The 22385-nt window shown below is 43.9% G+C and overlaps 1 protein-coding gene across 6 annotated transcripts in view; it reads left to right on the top strand.

Annotated features, from left to right (window-relative positions):
* The window catches only part of EDARADD (EDAR associated via death domain), a 149974-nt gene that overhangs the window by 94928 nt on the left and 32661 nt on the right, over window positions 1–22385 (top strand). For 2 of the 6 annotated variants that reach the window (XM_077894413.1, XM_077894410.1), the window contains exons 2-4: window positions 3163–3221; window positions 6985–7024; window positions 17683–17741. In XM_077894413.1, coding sequence (XP_077750539.1) covers window positions 3168–3221; window positions 6985–7024; window positions 17683–17741 — 153 coding nt within the window. In that variant the 5' untranslated portion in view covers window positions 3163–3167. Of the gene's footprint in view, window positions 1–3162; window positions 3222–4736; window positions 5238–6033; window positions 6193–6457; window positions 6489–6984; window positions 7025–17682; window positions 17742–22385 lie in introns of those variants that run through there. The other 4 variants (XM_077894412.1, XM_077894411.1, XM_077894414.1 and 1 more) reach the window with 4 other exon arrangements.

The following is a 22385-nucleotide window of genomic DNA, read 5'->3' as shown; positions in this document are numbered from 1 at the left end:
GAGCTCTTAGAAATCCTTTAGGACAACCTCCTACTCCCAGACCAATGTCAAATAACCAGGATTAGCCCCCCTCCAGATGCTCTCTTTGGCACATGACAGTCCAGGCCTTGCAAACAAAGGTAGTTGAAGGTGAAGCACAAGAACCTCTTGGGCAGAGGAAGGTACAATGTCAGGCAGAGCATGCCTGGTGCCACGTGCACCTGGGTCTGTGAGTGAACTTGGCAATGTTGCACATGGAAGAACTTCCTCCAAGGCCTGATCTATATCAGATGCTCCAGTGAAGGTGGAAAGAGCCCTGAAAGTGTCTCTACTGCTGGTTCCCAACACATCGCCTTTCATGATTGCTCTGTTGCTTGGCATCTGTGCCTCTGAAAATGAAAAAACCCTACCTTCGTTGTGCCCTTCCCATCATAAGTTTCATTTATAATCAGAGAGTTCAGACCAAAGCAAGAGATGTTGGGCCTGCAGGCATGTGTTGTTGTCTCCTGGCTCTTCCTGTTCCCCTCACAGCCCTCTGAGTCTTGCTCAGGTGTGACCCAGAGTGTGGTCAGGTTCTGAGGGGCAAGGAGGCTCCTGCAACCCAGGGGGTCCCACCACAGGCCTGACCAGAATGTCCATCACCCGGGACCCCCCAGACTACAGGTTATGGAGGAAGGAGCCCGAGGCAGCAAGCAGTGAAGTCAGTCGTCCAAGGTCACACCACTGGCCCTGTTCAAGGCTGGGCCACTGCGCTCTGCTGGCATGGCGCAGAAAGCCAAGGCCTTCTGCAACCAAGCCCACCCTGCCTTCCTTTTGACTGTGTTGTTAGTCCCCTCACTGCTGCTTTCCCAGTCACATGCTCCATTTCCTTCCTCTCATGCTAATTCTGTAGGAAACAGAATGAACTTGTCACAGATACAGTGGGTGGTTTAGAAACCCCCTGCCACTCATACCCCAGCTCCACAAGTCCTGCACAGCCGATGGACCTGAAATTCCATTGTTGGTATCGCTGATATACCGCACCCCTGGTGGGTATTATCACCCAGGTACACTTTAGTGGAAATGGAATTATTGGGACAAGGCTGTGATAGGAGAGGTGGGAGGAAGGCACTTGAGGCAGCTCCTACCACCCTCTCCCCAGCCAGGGACCAGAACAAGAAAGATGGAAAGGAAAAGTCTCAAAAGCCAAGCTCGGTGCCTCTGGCTGGACATATCTGGAATACACGAACATGCTCTGTTCTTTCTCATCACTCATCAACAGCCCATGCTGTTCCCTCTACTGAGAATGCTTTTCCCTCCCCGACCACTTCTCCTGGCTAACTTCAGCTCATCTTCCAGGCTCAGCTGTCATTTCCCCTGCAGGCTCTTCCCTCCCCCCGCTCTCACCCTCTCCCCTCGGTGCACCCCAGGCTGGGCCTGTTGCTCTTCCTCTCCTTTCCACATCACTCTGCACTGCCGTTACTTAACACCGAGTGTGCTCTGTGTTATAATCACCTATTACTCGGGCCACAGAAGTCCTGCAAACTAAGGGTGGAATTAGCAACACTGGTGGTTCTTCCTTTCTTTATAGGGATTGAAATCTATATTAAGTCTGTATTCCAGTGGGCTGGGGCCCTAGCCCCCTCCTTGGGGTCACAGAGGAATCTGAGAAGATGACATGGTGCTGGGAGGAGCAGTGGATTAGCATCGATGGTCTCAGGGTCTGAGCCTTAGAAGACCCTTGAGGTCCAGCAGCATCTGCTTCTGTGCCAGACACAAATCACGGTGTCTCTGCCAGGGCTGGGAAGTCCCCTTCATGCATCCCCAGCTGTGGCCTAGCTATCTCTGGGGCTCTGCCAGGGACCGGGGCACAGTCCCCACTCGGGCAGATGCAGACATCTGTCCCCCGCTCCATGGGAGGACGCTGACAGAAGGCTGTCTCCATTTGCCCCCATTCCCCTGGGCCACCTCATTTAATCTCTTCAGTGACTAGGCCATCATAAAACAAACATGTAGAGAGATGCTCCCTTAACACGGCTTCTCCTTTGGGCATTGTCAGCATTTCTCAGGCAAAGATATGTGAAAAGCCCAGACACATTCTAGAAGGGAGATATTTAGGGAGAACAAACACAAGCTGATATCTCAATAAATCATTTTGCTATGCTCTTTTGGATCCCCAAAGGCATTTCCTGGGCCTGGTCCATGGTGTATACTTAATTCCACTTAAGTTGGCTTTTGGCTGGTTTAAGGCTTCTGCTTAGGGTTTTTTGGTTGTGCACTGCACAAATCTACAGGACCTCACTCAAACCAATGTGATTTTATTCACATAGTTTTCTGGCAGATGTCTGGCCAATGGTCTTGGAGAAGGGGAGCTTTTTCCTAATTTGAACAAATTCTTAACATCTAGTGATGGCCTCGACCAAGGCCTATACCTTTTTCTGGTTTTCCTCATTCAATTCCTTAAATTCAACAAGTGGTAAATAAAGAGACAAAAATCTTGGGAAATCAATATCACTTTGTTCGATAATGTTCCTGGGAGGTTGCTGACTTATTAATTATCTGAACCACAGCCAGAAGCTGAATATTTTAAAATGACAAAATTGCATTACAGAAGAGTAAGAAATACAGGAGAAGAAGTCAGGATCATGTCATTCTTGTTCAAAGTTAAATTATGCCAGAGAGTCATGGGAACCATGTGTACATAACTCATGGTTACCTGTAACTCCGAGTGTTTGTGGATCTCTACAAGTAAACTGTTTAAAATATGGTGGTGTTTATTTTTATTTTTTATTTTAAAGATTTTATTTATTTATTCATGAGGGACACACACAGAGGGAGGGAGAGAGAGGGGGGGGGCAGAAGAGGGAGAAGCAGGCTCCATGCAGGGAGCCCGATGAGGGACTTAATCCCAGGACCATGGGACCATGACCTGAGCTGAAGGCAGAGCCTCAACCACTGAGCCACCCAGGCATCCCAAATATGGTATTTTTTAAAATAAAGTTTGTTTTAACCTCTTTCTTGATGTGATCTGACCCCATTCCTTCCTATTTTGTTTCTTGTAATGATTGAAGGTAAGTTTTTCTCAAGCCTGACTAAGGTAGCTTGCGTTGATCCAAAGACAATTCAAAGGACACATTTGTGCTCTTAAATTAAAGAAAATACCCTCCATTTGTTTTGTGTGTGTGTATGTGTGTGTTTTAACAGATCATATGGCAAAGGAGCCAGTGGAAGACACGGACCCCAGCACTTTATCCTTTAACATGGTAGGTTACAAACTTTACATTAATGGTGACAACTCTTGTTACTCCTTTTTTCCCTTTGTTACATTTTTATTGTTCAGTATTTACATAAAGATCAGAAACCCCAAAGGAAGGCTTTCCCAAGATAAATTTCTTTATCACATTGTTTTCTGTGATGTAATAAACTTTGGGTTTCTCAGGGCTATTACATTCTGTTCTTGTGATCTTCAATTTTATCAGGTCTTTGTATACAGACGCTCAACCGCTGAGCCACCCAGGCGTCCCTACATGTCTATTTTTAATACTTGACCATCTACTTGTAACTTCCTCTTCTTCAAAATTCAAAATATTTAATGTGAGATGGAAAGACAAAAGAGAACTACTTTGCAATTCCTAGGGGCTGCCTGTTTGCCTGCTGGGCATACACTATTTGATTCACATGAGTTATCCCGTGTAATCCCTGCAACAGCCCTATAAGGTAAGCACTGCCCATTTTACAGTTGAAAAACTGAGACACCTCAGGGGTGGTGAGGTAAGTTGCCCAACCTGGAAGCAGCCCAGGTGCGATTCAAACCCAGCAGCTGGTTTCAGGTCCCTGCCCTGCCTTCGTATAACCACTGTGTGGCATGTCTGCTGCTTATGATTTTTACCAAGGATTTCACATATATCATTTTTCGTCCTCTGAGTAATCAATGAGATGGTAGGACAGCCACCCCATTCTGCGGATGAAGCGATGAAAGTTAACAGATTCATATAAAATCTCCCAGCCTGGAGAAATCTCACAGCTCTGCTATGTGGCACCACCTCTTGCGTGTAACCACATAAATGCCTCTGGCTACATTACATGTGTTATTATGCATAGAACGTGTGACACATGAATTTTTTTAAGTGTTCAGAGGAGAGAAGCTGCTCAGTCACAAAAAATTCAGATTGATTTAGTTAGAATAACAAAATCCATACAACAGTATAATTACGCTATATAATTCAATGAAGTCTTGGTGATGCATGAGGCACCTCAGTCTCTCGAGGATCTGAAGTGTTCATTCTTATGTCTTGAGTCCCCACTTAGCACAGTGCACGAAGTGGCGGTGTGGGGGACAGCGCTGGACACACAGTGGAAATGGATGTGAAAACATCCCCTGTCCCTGCATCCCAGAAAAACAGCATGGACTGGCCCTGTGGATATTTCCCACCACTCCCTGGGCTGTGGCCCCGTCCTGGAGCCTCTGGCTGCTACAAGGTGTTACCAGTTTGCCCTTCCCAGTTCCTGACCTGTGCTGTTCGCAGACCCCGACTCTCTTCCTGACATCATGCTCTCCTCCCCTCTCACCTTGGGTCACAGCTACCTCTGCTCCATGCCTCCAGGCAAAGTGATTTTTCCAGCCCTTTCCTGGGTCAGTTTGCTGGGGCTGCCGCAACAGAGGACCACCTAGTGGGTGACCTAAGCGGCCCACCCTTCTGCAGGTGGGAGGTCTGAAACCAAAGTGACCCCAGGGCCATTCTTCCGAAACCTATGGGGAAGAATCCTTTCTCATCTGTGCTGGGTGGCAACCCCTGGTGGTCCTCGGCTCGTAGCTGCATCCATCTGCTCCCTCTCTGTGTTGGCCCGTGGCCGGGTTCTCCCCCTGGGTCTGTGTCCCTTCCCTTCTCTTGTATGGAGGCTGGTCCTATTGCATTGAGGCTCTGCTCTACTCCATTATGATCTCATCTTCACTAGTCCTAGATCTACGTCTGTAGTGACCCTATTTCCAAATGAGGTCACAGTGCTCACTTAGGCAGCACATCTAACAAATGAGGTCACATTCGGAGGCACCGGGGGTTAGGAACTCAACAGATCTTTTTGGGAGGATGCAAGTCAGCCCATAACACTGCAGGTGCTCCAGGGATGAAACGTACACTCCTCAGCGGGGCAGATGCGGTCCTCCATGACCTCCTCTCAGCATCCCTCCCGATAAGCCAGTCGTGTGTAGCCATTTGCTGCTCCAGAAACACCCCACGCCTTCTTCCCACCTTCCTAGGTTACTAGCACTGTTCCGTCTGGTGAGGAAAATCTCCTTGCTTCCTCACCTAATGAACTCCTTGTATTTCTTCTTTCCGTTCAGGCTTCTCTGACCTGTGATGCTTTCTTTGCCTTGCCCCAGGGCCTTGAGCAGCTCCCTTCTCCACAGCCCAACCCCTACTTTTTACCACGCTATGCCAGAATTGTTTGCTTGTGTGAGTTCCTGCAAAACTGTTGAATGTCTTCCCACATGTGTGCTAGGCACAAAGCAAAGTTTGATGGACCATACCTCTCAAGAACCCAGAATGGCACCCACTTAAATCTTTTCACCTCACTTCTAGCATCTTCCATGTAATGTACTGGTTCCATCATTTCATATCCCACCCTTTCCCCCCTCCAGCCTGCCTCTCTGCTTCTACACCTGTCACTCTTCACAGTACCTGAACTCGCTCCTCTCTGTCCACGCCCTGCACTCACTGTGCTCCTTCCTCTTGGTCACCTGAGTTCTTGGGCATTCTCTACACCTATCTCAAATGTCAGTCTCTCCAGGAAGCCTACATTCAGTCCAGCCTGTTGGTTCTTTCTTGCAGACTCTTAGTAGATGCTTAATTAACACTGAGTTAAAATGTGCAGTTGCAAAGATTATAGTTCCTTCTTTTGAAAAACTCTGAGTCTATCTGAGGAAATTAGGCAAGCATGAACTTTAAAAACAGTCTGATAAGTATAGTACAGTTGTGTTTTCCGTGCTCTGGGGAACAGACTGGCTAGAAGAATTCAGTCTGAGGGAAAAATTGACTTTAAGTTCTCCATGATTGATTGATTTCTTCTGTGGAAAAGGAATTGGAGGCTTCTAGAGGTTCTGAAACTTCACTGTTCAGCTTCAAAGAAACTGCAAGGAAGGGAATTTAAAACAAAACCCCTAGTTCCACATCTGTTTCTTTTTCTCCTCTGTCAGAGGAAGACATACATGCACAAGACCTACAGGCAAGTTGGAAGGTGCGACTTTTTTTTTTTTTTAAGGCTGGAGGGCATAGACCCAAAAGCCCAGATGGGGAATGGGAGCTGAGCAAGGGTTAGGGGACAGGGTAGGGGGACTGGGCACATTCCCACTCCTCTCATGTAAGTCATCAGAGAATGGCCACACTGTTTAATCAGAAGTTGAAGCTTCTAGAATACCTGCATAGAGGTACCAAGAAAAAGTTACACGATTGAAAGAGCTTCGGCTCTTTTGAATTCCCTCCAATGGTATGCCCCCTTCCAGAGCACCGAGGATCTGGGGAAAATTGTACATGGTGAGTCCATCTCTGTAGGCTGGTTGGCTTTTAAATCCTATCCTAGTCAGCCCAGGACAGAGCTCTGCAGTCGTGAGTTCTGCTCGATACACAAGCTTGGTGACCCAAACGAATGCCGTGGAAACAGACAAGAAATGGGTCTATTCCTATAATTCATGAAAACAACTCCTCAATTTTAAACTATGGGAAATGAGGGGAAATAGCCTTTTAGAAAAGAGAGGAAGTGTGTTTTTTGTGGTCAGAGCTGAGGAAATTTGGAAGGCTTATTCTGTCTCGTGTTCTAACATTAACTTCTTGTCAACCTTGATTTCATTGGTATAGGCTGAGGATAAAAATGAGCAATGGGTCCGGCCTGTTGGTAGATCTGCAGCTAGAAACTTGCAAGGTTTTAAACTAAAATTATTACTTTCTTCAAACAAAGATTTCTTTTCACTTTGATCTTGTAATTGAACGATGGTGTTTAAAAATAACTCTCCTCTTTTGTTGGTTTCCACAGCCAGACAAATATCCCATTCAGGATACGGAACTCCCTAAAGGTATGTACAGTTACTATAACTCCATGAACTTTGATTACTTTAACATCTTGAACAAAGCACTAGTCAAAGTCATCTCTCGGTATTTAAAGTCATAAAACAGAAACAAGCTGATAATTTACCTTTTGACTTGTTGATTATCTCAGGCATGGATTTTCTTATTAAAATCTATAAGTTGTCTTCTTATAAATTATACATTAAATTCCTGTGGTGTTTTTAACATGCATAAAATGAAGATAGCCAGGCCTCTGGGTTGCATGGTTGCACAGAAACCTAACTCAACTAACCTGATTTTTAAAAGGGAGGAGGGACATACTGGCTTAAGGTCTTTGAACACTGCTAGGTCCACGCATTTAAACTAGGCTCTCAGATTCAGTCTCTCTGTGTCTTTCGTGGCTCTGTCTTCATCTGTCTGTGTAGGGTCCATTGTGGGGCAGGCTTTGCCTTCATGGTGGAAAAGGTGGTCAGCGACACCTCTAGCTTTACACGATGTCCTGTCAAGATGGCAGAGCAAGGGGGAGCCTTTCCCCTAGTACCCATAGCACAATTCAAGGAATAACTGGTAATATGGGTAACTTGGGTCATTTGGCCATCCATGAGTCAGTTGTTGCCATCAGGTAGATGGAGGACATTGGTCAGGTCTGCATCTTGAGGTTGGGTGGGGGAGGGCATGGAGTTAGTTCTGCCCAAACTACAAGAAAGAGGCTTCTGTTAGCAGACAGAGGGGCAAAGGATGCTTGGCAGGCCCCAAAGCAAAAAAAAAAAAAAAAAAAGCCCCCCAAAAACCTATCTTTTGTAATTCACAGGCTAATGTAATGTAGCCCTGGTGTAGATGTGGCTAGGCTTAGCCTTTCATAATTCTTCTGTGGGGCAGTCTGCAAAGCTGTGTCTGTTGCAGAGGCCAAGCTGCTGGTTGCCCTACTGGAACATTTACCTTGTACTCTGCTGATAACCCAGAGAGGAGGAATGGATGGGCTGGGAAACAGTCAGATCTGACCAGCTTCAGAGATGGCAGAAGTCTCAGCCTCCTGAAGAGGTAGGATTTCCCACCACCCACTAATGTGGGTTTTCCTGGCAGTCCTTATGAGAGGGCAGTCATGGGGTCACCCGACTAGAGAGTTGGGAGGGAGCTCCCTGGCAGGGTTCACCTGGGGGTTAAGTCCAGGGTTCGGCCAAGGCTTCCCTCCCTCTGTTCCTGACTCTCCAGACTCTTTTTCTAACACACAGAAATGGTACCACTAGAGTTGCATTCCTTGTGCCTCCTCTGCATATCCTGGGCATGGAAGTGATGTAGTGAAAAGAAACCAAAGGCCAGGTTTGAGTCCAAATCCTGGCTGTACTCAGGGAGGCTTCTGGAAAGCTCACTCTCCCCTTCCCCTTATTGGTGAATGGCTTCTAAGTGTCTGGAACCCTCTAGTCTGTGATTTGATTATCTAGTCAGTGAGAAGGTGGCCAGTGCAAGCCAGACGACCAGGGACAGATGGGAGGCAGTCTCGAGTGGTGCTCATTAGACTTCAGTGTGCAGTGAAGATTCATCAGAGGGTAGTGGGGGAGCTTGTTTAAAATGTAGATTCTGGGCCCCTGGGTCTGGGCCAGGCCCAGGAACCTGTGTGTAAATGCATACCTGAGTGGTTGGGACACAGAGCTCTCTTTAAGAGACTGCCTGAGGCTTCAAGGATTTGGTGTGTCCCCAGGGAGGCATATAGACAAGAGGGCCAAACTGTAGCCAGACTACCTGCTGGACTCTGAGTGCCCTCCACAACGGTGGCTTCTTATCTCAGGGTCTCAGTTTCCTGTCTCGTGTAGGAAGGGCAATGTTATCATCCTCCTTCCAGGACACTAGTAAGAATTCAGTGAAATGAGTCCTGACTGGTGCCTGACACAGGAGACCATCAGATGGTACAGGAAAATCTGGCAAAGAAATGTGTAAAATAAGGCTTGAGGATGCTTCCCAGCACTGTGGCAAAAATGTCGCTTCTTGAGATGACCACTGAGCTGCAGTGACTCTGGAAATGCAATGTAATGGTTTGATCTGTCTAAAGATCTTTTTAAACACCCTTCAAAGTGATTTCCTGTTTTGGGGGGAAAAAAAAAAGACTGGTTGCTTAGCAATGTGATACTACAGTAACTGTATTATTATTGTGTTTCTCCTGGAATCTGAGATTTACAAAACATTAATTAAGATGGTATTGAGTTTACAAGTAGCTTGACTGTAAAAACCATCTTTATGAGAAAGGTGACTAAGACTTCTGTCTTTAGTCACCGAGAACAGTATAATTAAACGCATCTTATCTCCAAAGAAGATGTATAAGACATCATGTAAGGGCACCTGTGTGGCTCAGTTGGTTGAGTGTCTGACTCTTGGCTTCGGCTCAGGTCATGATCTCAGGGTCATGGGATTGAGCTCTGTGTCAGGCCCTGCTCGGCGTGGTCTCTACTTGAGATTCTCTCTCTCTCTGCCCTTCCCTGCACTCACACCCACACACGCATGCTTGCTCTCTGTCTCTCTCTCTCTCAATAATGAATAAACAAATAAAATCTTAAAAAAAAACCCTCCAATATTCGCATTCAATAATATCTATGACTTGATACCTGCTAGTATTTTTTTAAACATGTCAATGGGGCCAATATTATCATTAAACATTTATGGTAATATTTTCATTATAAATGTTTTTAGGGAAAGAAAACCCATATGAATCAGTGCAGAAACTAATGTATAGAGTTAAGAGTAGTTGTAATCTAATTAAGTCCAAACTCAGACTCTAACATTTAAGTGAATTTTAGGGGGTCCTGCTTTATTTAACAGAGGATTTACCATAATTCACTTGAACAATTTCTATATGGTTAAAAGGTCTTCAAAATTTATTTTCTTAAGCAGATTAAGCATATTTCACAAAATCTTGATTATACTTCCAGTATATTCTTACTGTATACATGAGTAGTATAAAATGATTCCTTCACGGTCCAGACTAGAGTGTTTCGGAATTATGTGCTTTCATCATAAATCAACTGTGGAAATCTAGTGTAACTTTAGTGATGAGTGTGTTTTTGAGATGAAACATGTTGTTATTTTCTTATCGAGAACAAATGTGTAGCTTCTGCCTCCCCTGATTTTAGAGGTTTCAGGGATTCATTCTGTCAGTCTTCTTTTCTAAGAGCTGTTCTGTGAGAGCCTGCAAGCCCTAACCTCAGGACTAATTTAAGAGTGAGGTTTATTTCATTAATGTTTTTTGAGTATAGTTGAGGTACAATGTTACATCAGTTTCAGGTATATGACATAGTGCAGAACAGTATGGAAGTTCCTTAAAAAATTAAAAATAGAAATACCATATGATCCAGTAATTCCACTACTGGGTATTCACCCAAATAAAACAAGAACACTAATTCAAAAAGATATATGAACTCTTATACTGACAGGTGCATTATTTGTAACAACCAAGATACACAACCAACCTAAGTGCCCACTGACAGACGAATGAAGATATGTATGTGTTTGTGTAGAGTATTACACAGCCATTAAAAAGGATGAGATCATGCAGTTTGCAATATGAGTGGGGCTTATTTTAGATCACAGAGCCTCTGATATCTTGTAGAAACTGTTGGCTTGAGTGTTCTGAAGGGACTGTGACTCTTTGCAATTGAGAGAAAATGTGTTTGGAAAAAGAATTCAAATTTTTGAGGGGAAATTACACATAAAATACATCATAAATCAATCAAGATGTTATCTTTTTCTCTAGGGTTACTGCTTTTTTATTGTTAAAGTTTTTTTGAGGTGATTTTGAGTTAAAGAGAAGTAGACTAATTCTATTGCTAAGTTTGAGGAATTTGAACTCAGGCATAGGTGATATTTGGGGAACCTTTTAGAGCAATTTGTTGCTAAATGTAGAAGTAGTGGTTCAATTTAAATAATGAGAAAAATGCACAAAGATGAAGGAATTTGTTAAAAGAATTCAGAAATAGAAATGTTTGCCCGAAAATTAGCAAGCTAACATGCTGTATTTTTTATACGATTTCTCCCCTCGTAGATTGACAGCATTTTGTTAATAGGTTTCCTTGTTCTAAAGAGGAAACTGAACACCCTTACTACCTGCATAATTTGCTGTGTCCTGGTCCTCCTGCTCATTCCAAGGTTCACTGCCTTCCCCTCAATCTTGCCCAGGACTCCTGTTACAGTCAACTCCCAAATCAACTGTCCTCCCCCAAATTAGGATTTGTTTTTTTTTTTTTTTTTTTTTTTTTTTTTTTTTTTTTTTTTTTTTTTTTTTTTATTGGTGTTCAATTTACTAACATACAGAATAACACCCAGTGCCCGTCACCCATTCACTCCCACCCCCCACCCTCCTCCCCTTCTACCACCCCTAGTTCGTTTCCCAGAGTTAGCAGTCTTTATGTTCTGTCTCCCTTTCTGATATTTCCCACACATTTCTTCTCCCTTCCCTTATTTTCCCTTTCACTATTATTTATATTCCCCAAATGAATGAGAACATATAATGTTTGTCCTTCTCCGACTGACTTACTTCACTCAGCATAATACCCTCCAGTTCCATCCACGTTGAAGCAAATGGTGGGTATTTGTCATTTCTAATAGCTGAGTAATATTCCATTGTATACATAAACCACATCTTCTTTATCCATTCATCTTTGAATACAAAGGTGACCATCCTCCACGTTTTTTCTCTTTTGTGGAGGGCAGGGAGGAGACAGAGAGGGATATGACCACGAGAGGGTTTGGGGTACCACTGCCCAAAAGTAACTACATAAGTTCCAGTTGTCCTCCTGTTGAGGAAAAAACCCACGCTTTTACAAAAATGCTAGGTTGACCATTATGACACTAAGCATTCTGAAAATCAGTGACTAAAATCACAGGCTTATTACTTTTGCCAGAGTGCATTAGAATTCTGTGGATGCCTGTTGGATGTCAGATTTCTGGGGCCCCCACCGAGATTGCACTTACGGAAGTCAGGTGTGGAGCCCGGTAGTCTGCATTGTTAACAAGCAGAGCAGGTGCTTCAGATGTCAGAATACTGAGCAGTCTATCTCAGGGAGCACAGGCCAAGGCAAGATTCCCACTGCTCTTTCGCCTCAAAAGGTATCATGTAGAATCTTTGTGAAAAACCATGCTCTTAGTTTACATTTCTCAGGTAATACTATTAAGGGGAAAAAAACGTTTTTTAGTTGGAATCATGTAAGAGGCAGTGAATATAGCCTCTTGTTTGAACAAATCCAGCAGCCCGGCACTTAATAGGTGAGTGAATGTTAACGAATATAAAAAGAGATGAATCAATCAATCTTTTATTCAGTTGTAACTGTTGGCTCCTGATAAATGACTCTTTATTTAAAGCTTTATAACTAAAAGTTTACATAAACCTTTCTTTCATAATATTCTGTATTTCCATCAACTTTCAAGTTGAGAGTACAGTACTGAATTCTGTAAAGATTCAAATCTCATAGACCAAAATCAGTTTTTAACACGTTTGTGCTGTCTTCACCACAAGTTAGGGAGCTGCGACATTAACACATATGTCAGACTCCTTAAAAATGGAGGTTTTTACTCCAAAGTTAAATTTCTGAGAGATATTAAACATTTCACATGCATTTTAGTTTCCTTTGACTTTCACTGGCAATCCCCGCTTTGACAACAGAGCTGATGTGGCTTTGATTTGACTTTTAGGAGGCTGAGCTCTCAAGACAAGTATAGTCCCACTCTCTGCCCTCTGAAAGGCTTAGTAAAATGTTGGGCTAACTAATGAACAGTGTGGAATGTGATGTGGTATTAAGCAGAGGGGAATTGGGTTTGGAGTGCCACTTACCCCATTGGGGAGGGAGGGATCCTGCCCTGAGGTGAGGGGACGGCCACACACACCTGACACTGGACAGATGAGAGGGACAGCAGTTCACAAGTCACTTATGCTCACAGCCTGGGGGAAAGAGGACACTGCCAGCCAGCCAGGCTCACATGGGGTTGTCCTCAGGAACAGCATGAACAACCAGGGGCTGTGGTGCTAAGAGTGGTAGTAGCAAGAGGATGGAGTGCCCTGGTTCCCCAGGGAGGCTCATCTTAGTAATTCTTTGGGCTTCAGGGAACTGAAACTCAATACCCTGGGGTAAGCGGGAACTGTGGCTGGTGTTTAGCTAGGGGGTATTATCCACAGAGCACAGTGCAGAGAGCTTGTACCTCTGCCTTTTGAGGCCTTCATGATTTACCAGATGCCATGGCAGCACATAATATTGAGTTTTAATCTAACATCTTATACCACAGTTGACTCCGTGGTACCATGGCATCAATTTAAATCTTAATGATGATTAAGGCTTACAGGGTATAGAAAGGCCTCTCTAAACAACAAAACAGACACTTGACCAGAAGAGAATGGGCCATGTGGTGTAGCATTGGAATAGTGAGTGCACGGCCCTAGAAGGCATGAATTTTAGATAGGCATTGTGTATTTTGAAAAGTGAAATAAATGTCTTGGTCACTACTGATAATGTCTGGAACTCCAAAGGGGATAGAGCATGTTCTAACAAGGCCTTATACTGTGATCTTACTATATGCAGAGATATCTGTTACTTTGATTTATATTCTGTTCATCTATGAGGCAAAAGATTCCCAGACTTCTTTACCCCAGAGTGAGCAAGTCTTAGGCAATGGTTCAAGAGTTTGTAAAAAATAAATAAATAAATAAAACTGCTGATGGGACCATTTGTTGGCCAGGGCATCCAGCACTCAGATGACTGCTCAACGTTTGGCCAGTCGTTCTGACCCTTGAATCCTGTCTATTATAAGAGACATCCTGAAAGGGCTGGAAAGCACACCTATCCATGAGCTCCATCATGTATGATGGTGGGGTACCATGCGTAAAGTCTACAAACCCCCACTGCTACTCACTCAGTTGATCTGAAGGGGTCCTCCAGGTAACCCAGGAATCTGAGAAAAGTAACCTCTTCCAGCTCCATGGCGTCTGGCAAGGTCTGAGGATAGTGGAGGCCATCGCCTTCCATGGGTGGGATACACCAGGGGACCCAAGTTTTGCTCCACTCAGTAGCAAGGCCTCAGAAGCCATGTCAAGCTTGTACAGTGCTGCTTTCATGACCCAAGGCATAATGTGTGGCAGGGCATGGAGGCTCACGGGTACAGGGTCAGCGAGCCTCTATTTCCAGAAGAGCCTAGCATGCAGCCAGCAATCGCTGCTCTAATGGGAGATAGAAAGAAGGACCTGGGAGGGCAGTTTCTTGCATCAGAAGCATGTGGACAACTTATAGCTAGCATGGGTGGTCCAGAGACTTCTGGAAGAAAATAAAGAGGTTGTTTAAACCCCTAGAGTGAAGGGGTCTCTGAGAATGCTGGTTGTAGACTTTCGTTGGAGGGAGCCAAATTTATGGTGGACCAATTTGCAAGTAACCGTAGCAATGAGAGTAATTAAAATCTGTAAATAGGGAATATGTTGTGTCCAGTATTCCAGAAGAGCTAAAAGATGTTGTGCTTGTATTAACTTGTAGGTACTGGGAGGGTCCAGTACTCTTTATTGACAGTGTCAGAGGTGGAGCAGCCCTTTGTTTACCAAATGATTCCTAGGAATTTAGCCAAGGTGGCAGGGCCATGGGGTGGGGGGGAAACTGGAGGGGGTGGAGGAGGGCATGTTCCATTCCCTTTCCGTGAGCTCTTTTATGGATATGTATATGGCTTGAGTAGCCTGGTCACCATGTATGGGTGCCTTCAGAGATGAAGGCGCACTGCAGCTGAGAGGTTGCTAAAGCAGACGCTGAACAGAACCTATTAGCCACATCTGTAATAGCCAAGGATTTACTGGGATGGAGTCAGGAATTTCAATAATAGTGGGCATCGAGTATGGGGCCTAAGTGGATGGGACCACCATGTTAAGGTTGCAGTAATGCTCTGTGAGGTGCCATTCATTTTCTTTCAGGTTTAAGAAAGGCCAGATTTAGCTGTTAAATGGAGAAGCAGCAGATAATCAGTCCTTCACTTATCAGGTCTCATATAATAAGTTTTGATCTTTGAAGGTCCTGATTAATTTACATCAGGCCATAGTAGTTATGTGAACTAAGAGGTCTATGGGACCCCATTTTGTCAAGTCAACTTCTATCTATAAAGATTAAATTTAATATTAATTTATGGGGTCAAAGCAACCATGACCACTGTAGGATGCTCTAAGGCAATGGGTGCTGTGACCATGGGAAATTGAGGCAAACCAGTAAGCTCTCATGGCCAGGGCGAGGCATGCCTATCCTCTCTCTTACTTTCAGGAGCTCTCCTAAGATTATGTTTGCATTTAGTGGCATCTCCAGGTATAACTGTAATGAGAGTTTGCCAGTTCGTGCATTTCAGCAGATTTTAAAGGTAATTCAGAACCTATGGTGTCAGGCACAGAGATATCTAGCATTTTTTTTTTTTTATTGAGTGCACGTGCACACATGCTATGGGGGGAGGGGCAGAGGGAGAGGGAGAGAGAGAGAGAGAGAATCTCAAGCAGATTCCACTGCATAGCGGGAGCCTGACTTGGGGCTCAATCCCACCACCTCCATATCACAATCTGAGCTGAAATCATGAGTCAGATGCTCAACCGACTGAGCCACCCAGGTGTCCCATCCAGCTCGTTCATCTGTTGGCTGTGTGAAGTATTGTAGTACATGTTGGCTTTCCCATTGGGTCAAACTGTGGACCTCTGTCTTCAGATTTTATTTTCCTTTTATCTCCTCCCCAGTAGCCAGGTTTGTTTCCATCTCTCTTAAATTACCCCTCCCCTTTTCTTTTTGTATCACTGGATAAACTCCGGGTGCAGGTAGGTGGGGGAATCCTCTGCTCGTATTCCTGCATTTCCTCCTCCACACAACCTCAAGTCAGTACCATGGGGGTTGGGGCCTGCCCTGTGGCAGTGGTTGCTTTCATATGGTTTCAGAACCCCACGCTGACGTCAGGTTGGGACTAACCCCTGGCCATGCTAGCAGGGGTACCCAGGATCAGGATCATCATTGCAACCAGGCAGGGGTGGCCTAGTGGCCCAACAGGCAATGGGCTGAAACTGGGCTTTGCTACAGCCATGCCTTTTTCTTTTTTATGCCATCTGTGCAGATTGCCTTGGGATATTTTTATTTCCACCTGCATGAAGTCTCAGCATTCACTTTCAGACAGACTTTCTGGGGGTTTACAAGGACAGTCTGGGGAGGCTGATGGCCTATCTTATAGGGAGCTATTTCTTCCTCCAGGGAATGCCAGTCAGTTTCCTTGGGGTCGGGGTCCACCTCCAAGAGGGCTCTACTGCTTATGGGCTGGGCAGGGACTATCGGGCTGGTGATTGCAGGACTGGTCCTTTGGCATGCTGGAAGCAGCTTCGGCTAAGCACAGGTGTACAGCTGGGGGCGTGGCATCAGCACAACAGCCAGGTGCCAAATGCTCCTTCCCTGTTTCCCTCAGTTCCTGGGCCACAGGCTGCCACTGCTTTGTACCTTGATACCCTTGGGAGGGGGTGGTCTCATTCCTTCCTGCAGACCTAACAGAGGTCCATCGTCATACCTATACTGGCCAAGTACAATCATGGTGCCTGTGTGGCCACCCCAGGTATCAGTGGTAGCCACCAGGCTGGACACAGCATCTGGAGAGCTCTCACCCAGCCCTTGGTAGCTGGGACTTCAGTGGTGAGCTGTGCTGTCACCACCCTTATAGATGGACTCCTTAAAGCTCAGCTGCCAAACAGCCATGGAACGGGGGTATAGACAACAACAATTTCACCTTGAGAACAAGGACATTTTAGATTGGAAGAGAAGACAAACATCGGACAAAGACAACATACTGCTGTGTAGGCCAAAGTGCAAGTCTTCCAGCAACTGGCTGTTCTGTCCAGGCAGCCTTCACTGTGTCAGCAAAGTTAGTTAAATCTGACCCGGTGTCTTCCATAGTTGTGGGCCATGCTGTTCATGATGCCGGTTGTTCTGATCACCTCCTGGATGATGGGGGAAGGATCCTGCCCTGGGGTTAGGGGGATGGCCACACATACCTGACACTAACAGATGAGAAGGACAGCAGTTCAGAGTCACTTATGCTCCTGGCCTGGAAGAGGGGGATACTGCCAGCCAGGCAAGGTCTCTGGGGTTGGCCTTGGGAACAGCATGAACAACCAGGGACTGTGGCGGCTAAGGGTGGTAGTAGCAAGAGGATGGAGTGCCCCTGATTCTGCAGAGTATGTGACTGACTCATCTGAGTAATTCTGTGGGCTGACAGGGAACTGAAACTCAATACTCAGTGGGTGAGTGCCTGGGTGGCTCAGTGGTTGTGCATCTGCCTTTGGCTCATGTCATGATTCCAGGGTCCTGGATTCGAGTCCTGCATTGGGCTCCCCATCGGGAGCCTGCTTCTCCCTCTGCCCGTGTCTATCTGCCCCATTCTCTCTTTCTCTCTGTATCTCTCATCAATAGATAAATAAAATCTTAAAAGAAAATACTCAGGGGTTAGGTGGGAACTGTGACTGGTGCCCTCCCAGGCAGTGGAGGTATAGCTATGGGGCCTCATTCATGGAAGCAGAGAGGACAGGAGACCCAAGGCCCTCTTGATTTTACCAGATGTCCAGGCAGCCCCTAATTCTGAGTCCTAATTACGGGCCTTACGCTGCAGAGCATGTTCTTTATCAAGCCTTGTGTCTTTTTCCCCCCAGCTGAGGACTGTGATCCAATTACTTTGAACTGCCCAACAAATTCTGAGATGCATCACCAGGTAAGAATCATTTCAGTTATATTTTTACCCTTAGGCACTTGCTAATCCAACAAGAATTATTTTTAGAAATTATCTTCCAGAGCTTTGAAAATTAAGAAGAGGACTTTTAGGTAGAAGAATAAGTCTGGGAATGATCTTTAAGCATCCCAGTTATATACCACGACACAACTTCTGTTACTTCCAGTAACTGTGATAACTTTAATCCATTCTCCAAAATGAATATTTGTCAGTATGCTAAACACAGTCAATGTCAGTGAATGAAAGAGCAGAGCTACTTTCTTTCAGGTGGAGCTGGTATGCTGTGAGTGGGAACCTTTTTTTAAGCCACAACAGAAGTGGATGGTCTAATAACATTTTTGTAATATTTTCCTTTTTTTTCAGACATCAGAGGTTAAACTTTAACACATTATTTGTATTGTCTTTTTCCAAAAAGCAAATCCAGGTATTGTTTTTTGATTGTGAAAAAATGGTTGTTATTTTAAACTTCAGATAGGACAAAAATGTACCCCCCCAAAATTGAGGATTGCCTGTCATTCCACTCTTCACCTTTTGAGGTATCTCTTTCCAGAAGCTTCCTTGGGTCACCGTGTGCTTTAGCTACTTCTGGTACCGTCCATCCCATTTCTTTCTGCTCGCTCAAAGCTCATTAGCAAAATTGCACAATGCTTCACATCTGCTGAACTATATTTAGAGTGTCAAATGTCTCGAAAAGCATGTCTTGCCTCAAGAAAGGCTAGTTTGATCCTGCCCATTCCATAACACCAAGTTACTTTTTAGCAAGACGAACTGAAAGTTCTGTTTAGGCTTGCTTATGAAACGTCAGTCTGTCATAAATCATTAATAGCAATGCTCTTGGATAGTCAAATCACTTTTGCAAAGAAGCAACATTATGCAGTAGTTAATAAAATAGTCAATTTTAATTGTACACTGCTCTCTTGAAAGTTGTCAGTGATGCTGCTTTTAACTTTGGTTTGGGGCTCTTCAGTCACCTGCTGTGAATATCATATTCTTATTTATTACTCCTTAGCATTTTTCTTGGAATTACAATCTAATGATTGACTTTGGCACTGACTAAATTTAAACAAATGCAGTAGGGCAGCTCGGGTGGCTCAACGGTTTAGTGCCGCCTTCAGCCCAGGGCCTGATCCTGGAGACCAGAGATCAAGTCCCACATCAGGCTCCCTGCATGGAGCCTGCTTCTCCCTCTGCCTGTGTCTCTGCCTCTCTCTCTCTCTCTCTCTCTCTCTCTCATGAATAGATAAAGAAAATCTTAAAAAATAATAAAAAAATAACTGCAGTAAACTCAAAGTATGAAACTTTCTCTTTTTGCACTTCTTGATTTGTTTAACAAAATTTTGCTCCTCACATGTTTTGTAACGTGATACAGACTCACATGAAGATACAAGAATGCTACATTGTTTGTTTAGCTTGCTTTTAGGGATTTTCCAAGACCAGTTAAGGTTAGGTACAGAATATACCTTAGGACACTGTGCAGAAATTGTTTATTTTAGTGTCATAGTTCTGGCTATATGAAGCAAAGACTATCCTAAAAGATGACAATACATCTATCAACGAATAGGGGCAACTGAGGAGCTCAGTTAGTTAAGCATCTCTAGTCCCAGGGTCCTGGGGTGGAGTCCCATATCAGGCTCCCTGCTCAGAGAGTCTGCTTCTCCCTCTGCCCCTTCCTCCATTCATGTTCTCTCTCTCTCTAATAAATAAATAAATTCTTAAAAAATAAAAAGATCTATCAATGAATAAAAGGAGAAGAAACCTATTCAAGATTTTATTCAGTTCTGTTTAAAAAGATATTGTCTTATATTCCTATGAAAAGTAGGACTGTACATAGCTACTTCAGTTATTTCTTTGCATAATCTATAGGATTTGTTCTCACTGCTAGGTGTCCAGAAGGACTCTTTAAAACTAACCTGGCAGTTAGAAGAAAGAAAATTCACTAGGGGAGCAACATTTAAACAAACAAACAAACAAACAAACCCCACAGTCCATTTTCTAGAGTCTGACATTAAAAGCAAACTGAAAATATGTTCTTCAAAATATGTAACATTTGGTGTGTTAAGGATTTTTATCATTTTAAAACTAACGTCCACTTCTTTGAATGATGCAGAGGAAAACATTGCAGCCTCCTGGTGTGCAAAGTCAAAGTCTGACACCTCGGACAAATTTCATAAAGAATCCTTTACTTTTAGGAGCTTAACACCCATACTCCATCTACTAGAGCCTGTCCTGCTTCTACAATTTATTACAAGTGGCATTTGTTGAGCATATGCTCTGAGACGAGATCTGGACTGGGTGTTATTGGACGTAAGAAAAAGCAGGAGGGAGGGACAGGGAGGAGAGAAAAACCCCGCAGAGTTTACAGACTTGCTGGCGAAGCAATGCACACAACATGAGACTCTAGATGTGGGGATGATTCACAAGGCTTAAAAATGTCTATGGAACTTGAGACACTTGGGTATCTCAGTTGTTTCAGCATCCGACTCTTGATTTTAGCTCAGGTCTTGATCTCAAGGTTTTGAGTTCAATCCCCGCATTGGGCTCCATGCTGGGCGTGGAGCTTACTTAGAAAATATATATATATATATATATATATATATATATATATATATATATATATATTTAACTTCATGTTCAAGAAAACACTTTCCAGAATGTTTATCCAACAATTAAGTTTCAACTACATGAACTACAGGCACAAACATATGGCAAATGAGACTAAAAATTTGTTCCAATTTGTGGCCAACAATCTGTGCCAAGAGGAAACCAAAGTAATAAGAAAAATAATAAATATCAGGTTACTAACTTGGAGTTAGAGGTTATAGAAAGAATGACATTCTCCTCTATGTTGTTTATTTGGTTTTACCAAACCAAAGGTATTTTATCTTTTAAGTTTTAGAAACCACATGAAAGTACTAGCTCATTTAGTTGTGACTAAAGAATCATACTAATGTAAGATGTTAATAATAAAGGAAATGGAGTGTAGGGTATATAAGAACTCTCTATAACATCTACTCAAGTTAACTGTAATTCTGAAACTATTCTAAAATAAAAATGTATTTTTTAAAAGATGTATTTTAGAGGAGGAGAGCACACACAAGCAGGGGGAGGGACAGAGGGAGGTGGGGAGAATCTCAAGCAGCTCTCCATGCTGAGTGCAGACCCTGACATGGGGCTCAATCTCACGACCCCAAGTTCATGATTGAGCTGAAACTGAAGAGTCCAATGCTCAATTGAGCCACCCAGGCGCCCCAAAAATAAAAATGTATTTTAAAAAGCACACTAAGTAAAATTAAGAATCTAAAAAAATTAAAAACCTCATTCACAAGTCCACTACTCTAATATAACCATTTTTTTGTCATTTGGATGTATTCCCTCATACATTTTTCTTCACATGAAAAATTATAAAAATTGTTTGTAAATATATCTTGCTTTTGTCATGTAATGTTATCTCACAGATATCAAGTTTGCGACATGGTTGCACCATCAGTTTGATTGGTTGCTGGTATTACCATCCCTGACATGGAAATTGATTCTGGGATGCATGTCCGAGGGTAGGGTGGTGTAGCAGCCCTGCTACGAGCAGTGGTACATGTCAGTGCTCTGAGGAGAGAGCCACTGACAAATCCTTTGCCTGGAGCTGAAGTATTAGGAGATTCTAGGTAATAAAACTGAGAGATGCATTGGAGCCAGGGCCCCAGACACCTGAATGCCAGACACCAGGTGGAGGGAAGGTATTGGGGATTGTAAATGATGGCCACATGACCATACTGGGGAGCCCAGGGGGATGGCAGAGGGGATAAGGCTAAATTTCAAGCCTGTAGCTGGGAGCTATTCCTACTAAGACTATAAAGAGAGAATTCAGGAAGAAGGTAAGATTCATGTGTTGCTGGGGTTATGTTCTGTTTGTGTGTGAGCTGTGAAGAAAGAGATGAAGGTTTGTAGAAGTTGGGGTATGTGAGATTTGCGGCAACGCCCAGTGAGTACCAGAAAACACAGCTCTAGGTACTGGCTTAGGACTCTCACAGCAAGAGGTTACACCTGGGTGGCTCAGAGGTTGAGTGCCTGCCTTTGGCTCAGGGCGGGATCCCACAGTCCCAGGTCAAGTCCCACATCGGGCTCCCTGCATGGAGCCTGCTTCTCCCTCTGCCTGTGTCTCTGCCTCTTTCTGTGTGTCTCTTCTGAATAAATAAATATTTTATTTATTTATTTTTTTATAAAGAAGGTTACAGCTGAAGCCTCAGGAGTGAATGAGACTGCCAAGGAGAGAAGGGAGAGAGGAGCCAAGGGTAGAAGCTTAAGGAACACCTCATTCTAGAGGCCAGAGGAAGAAAAGGAGTTTAGAAGCAGAAATTGGTTGAGACAGAAATGTAATTGCAAGTCTTAAAGAGTGAGTGGGTGATAAGAAAGTCTGCTTCCTTAAGGGAGCAAGGAAAAGTATTCAATTCTTGTTTGAAGGTGTTAGAAAATACAGGAAAAAAGCTGCTTTTTTCCAGGATGGGAAATAGCAGATCTTAAAAGATAAAGTATTACTAGGAGTGGAGAGATTCAAAACAGGAAAAGAAGAAGTGTAATATTAGTGGGGTTTGTTTTCCTTTTGGAATTAATGTTCCTAGCAAATATTGTTTG

The sequence above is a fragment of the Canis aureus genome, chromosome 4, assembly GCF_053574225.1.
Source record: "Canis aureus isolate CA01 chromosome 4, VMU_Caureus_v.1.0, whole genome shotgun sequence".
Lineage (NCBI taxonomy): Eukaryota > Metazoa > Chordata > Mammalia > Carnivora > Canidae > Canis > Canis aureus.
This window is presented reverse-complemented; position numbering and strand designations above follow the sequence as displayed.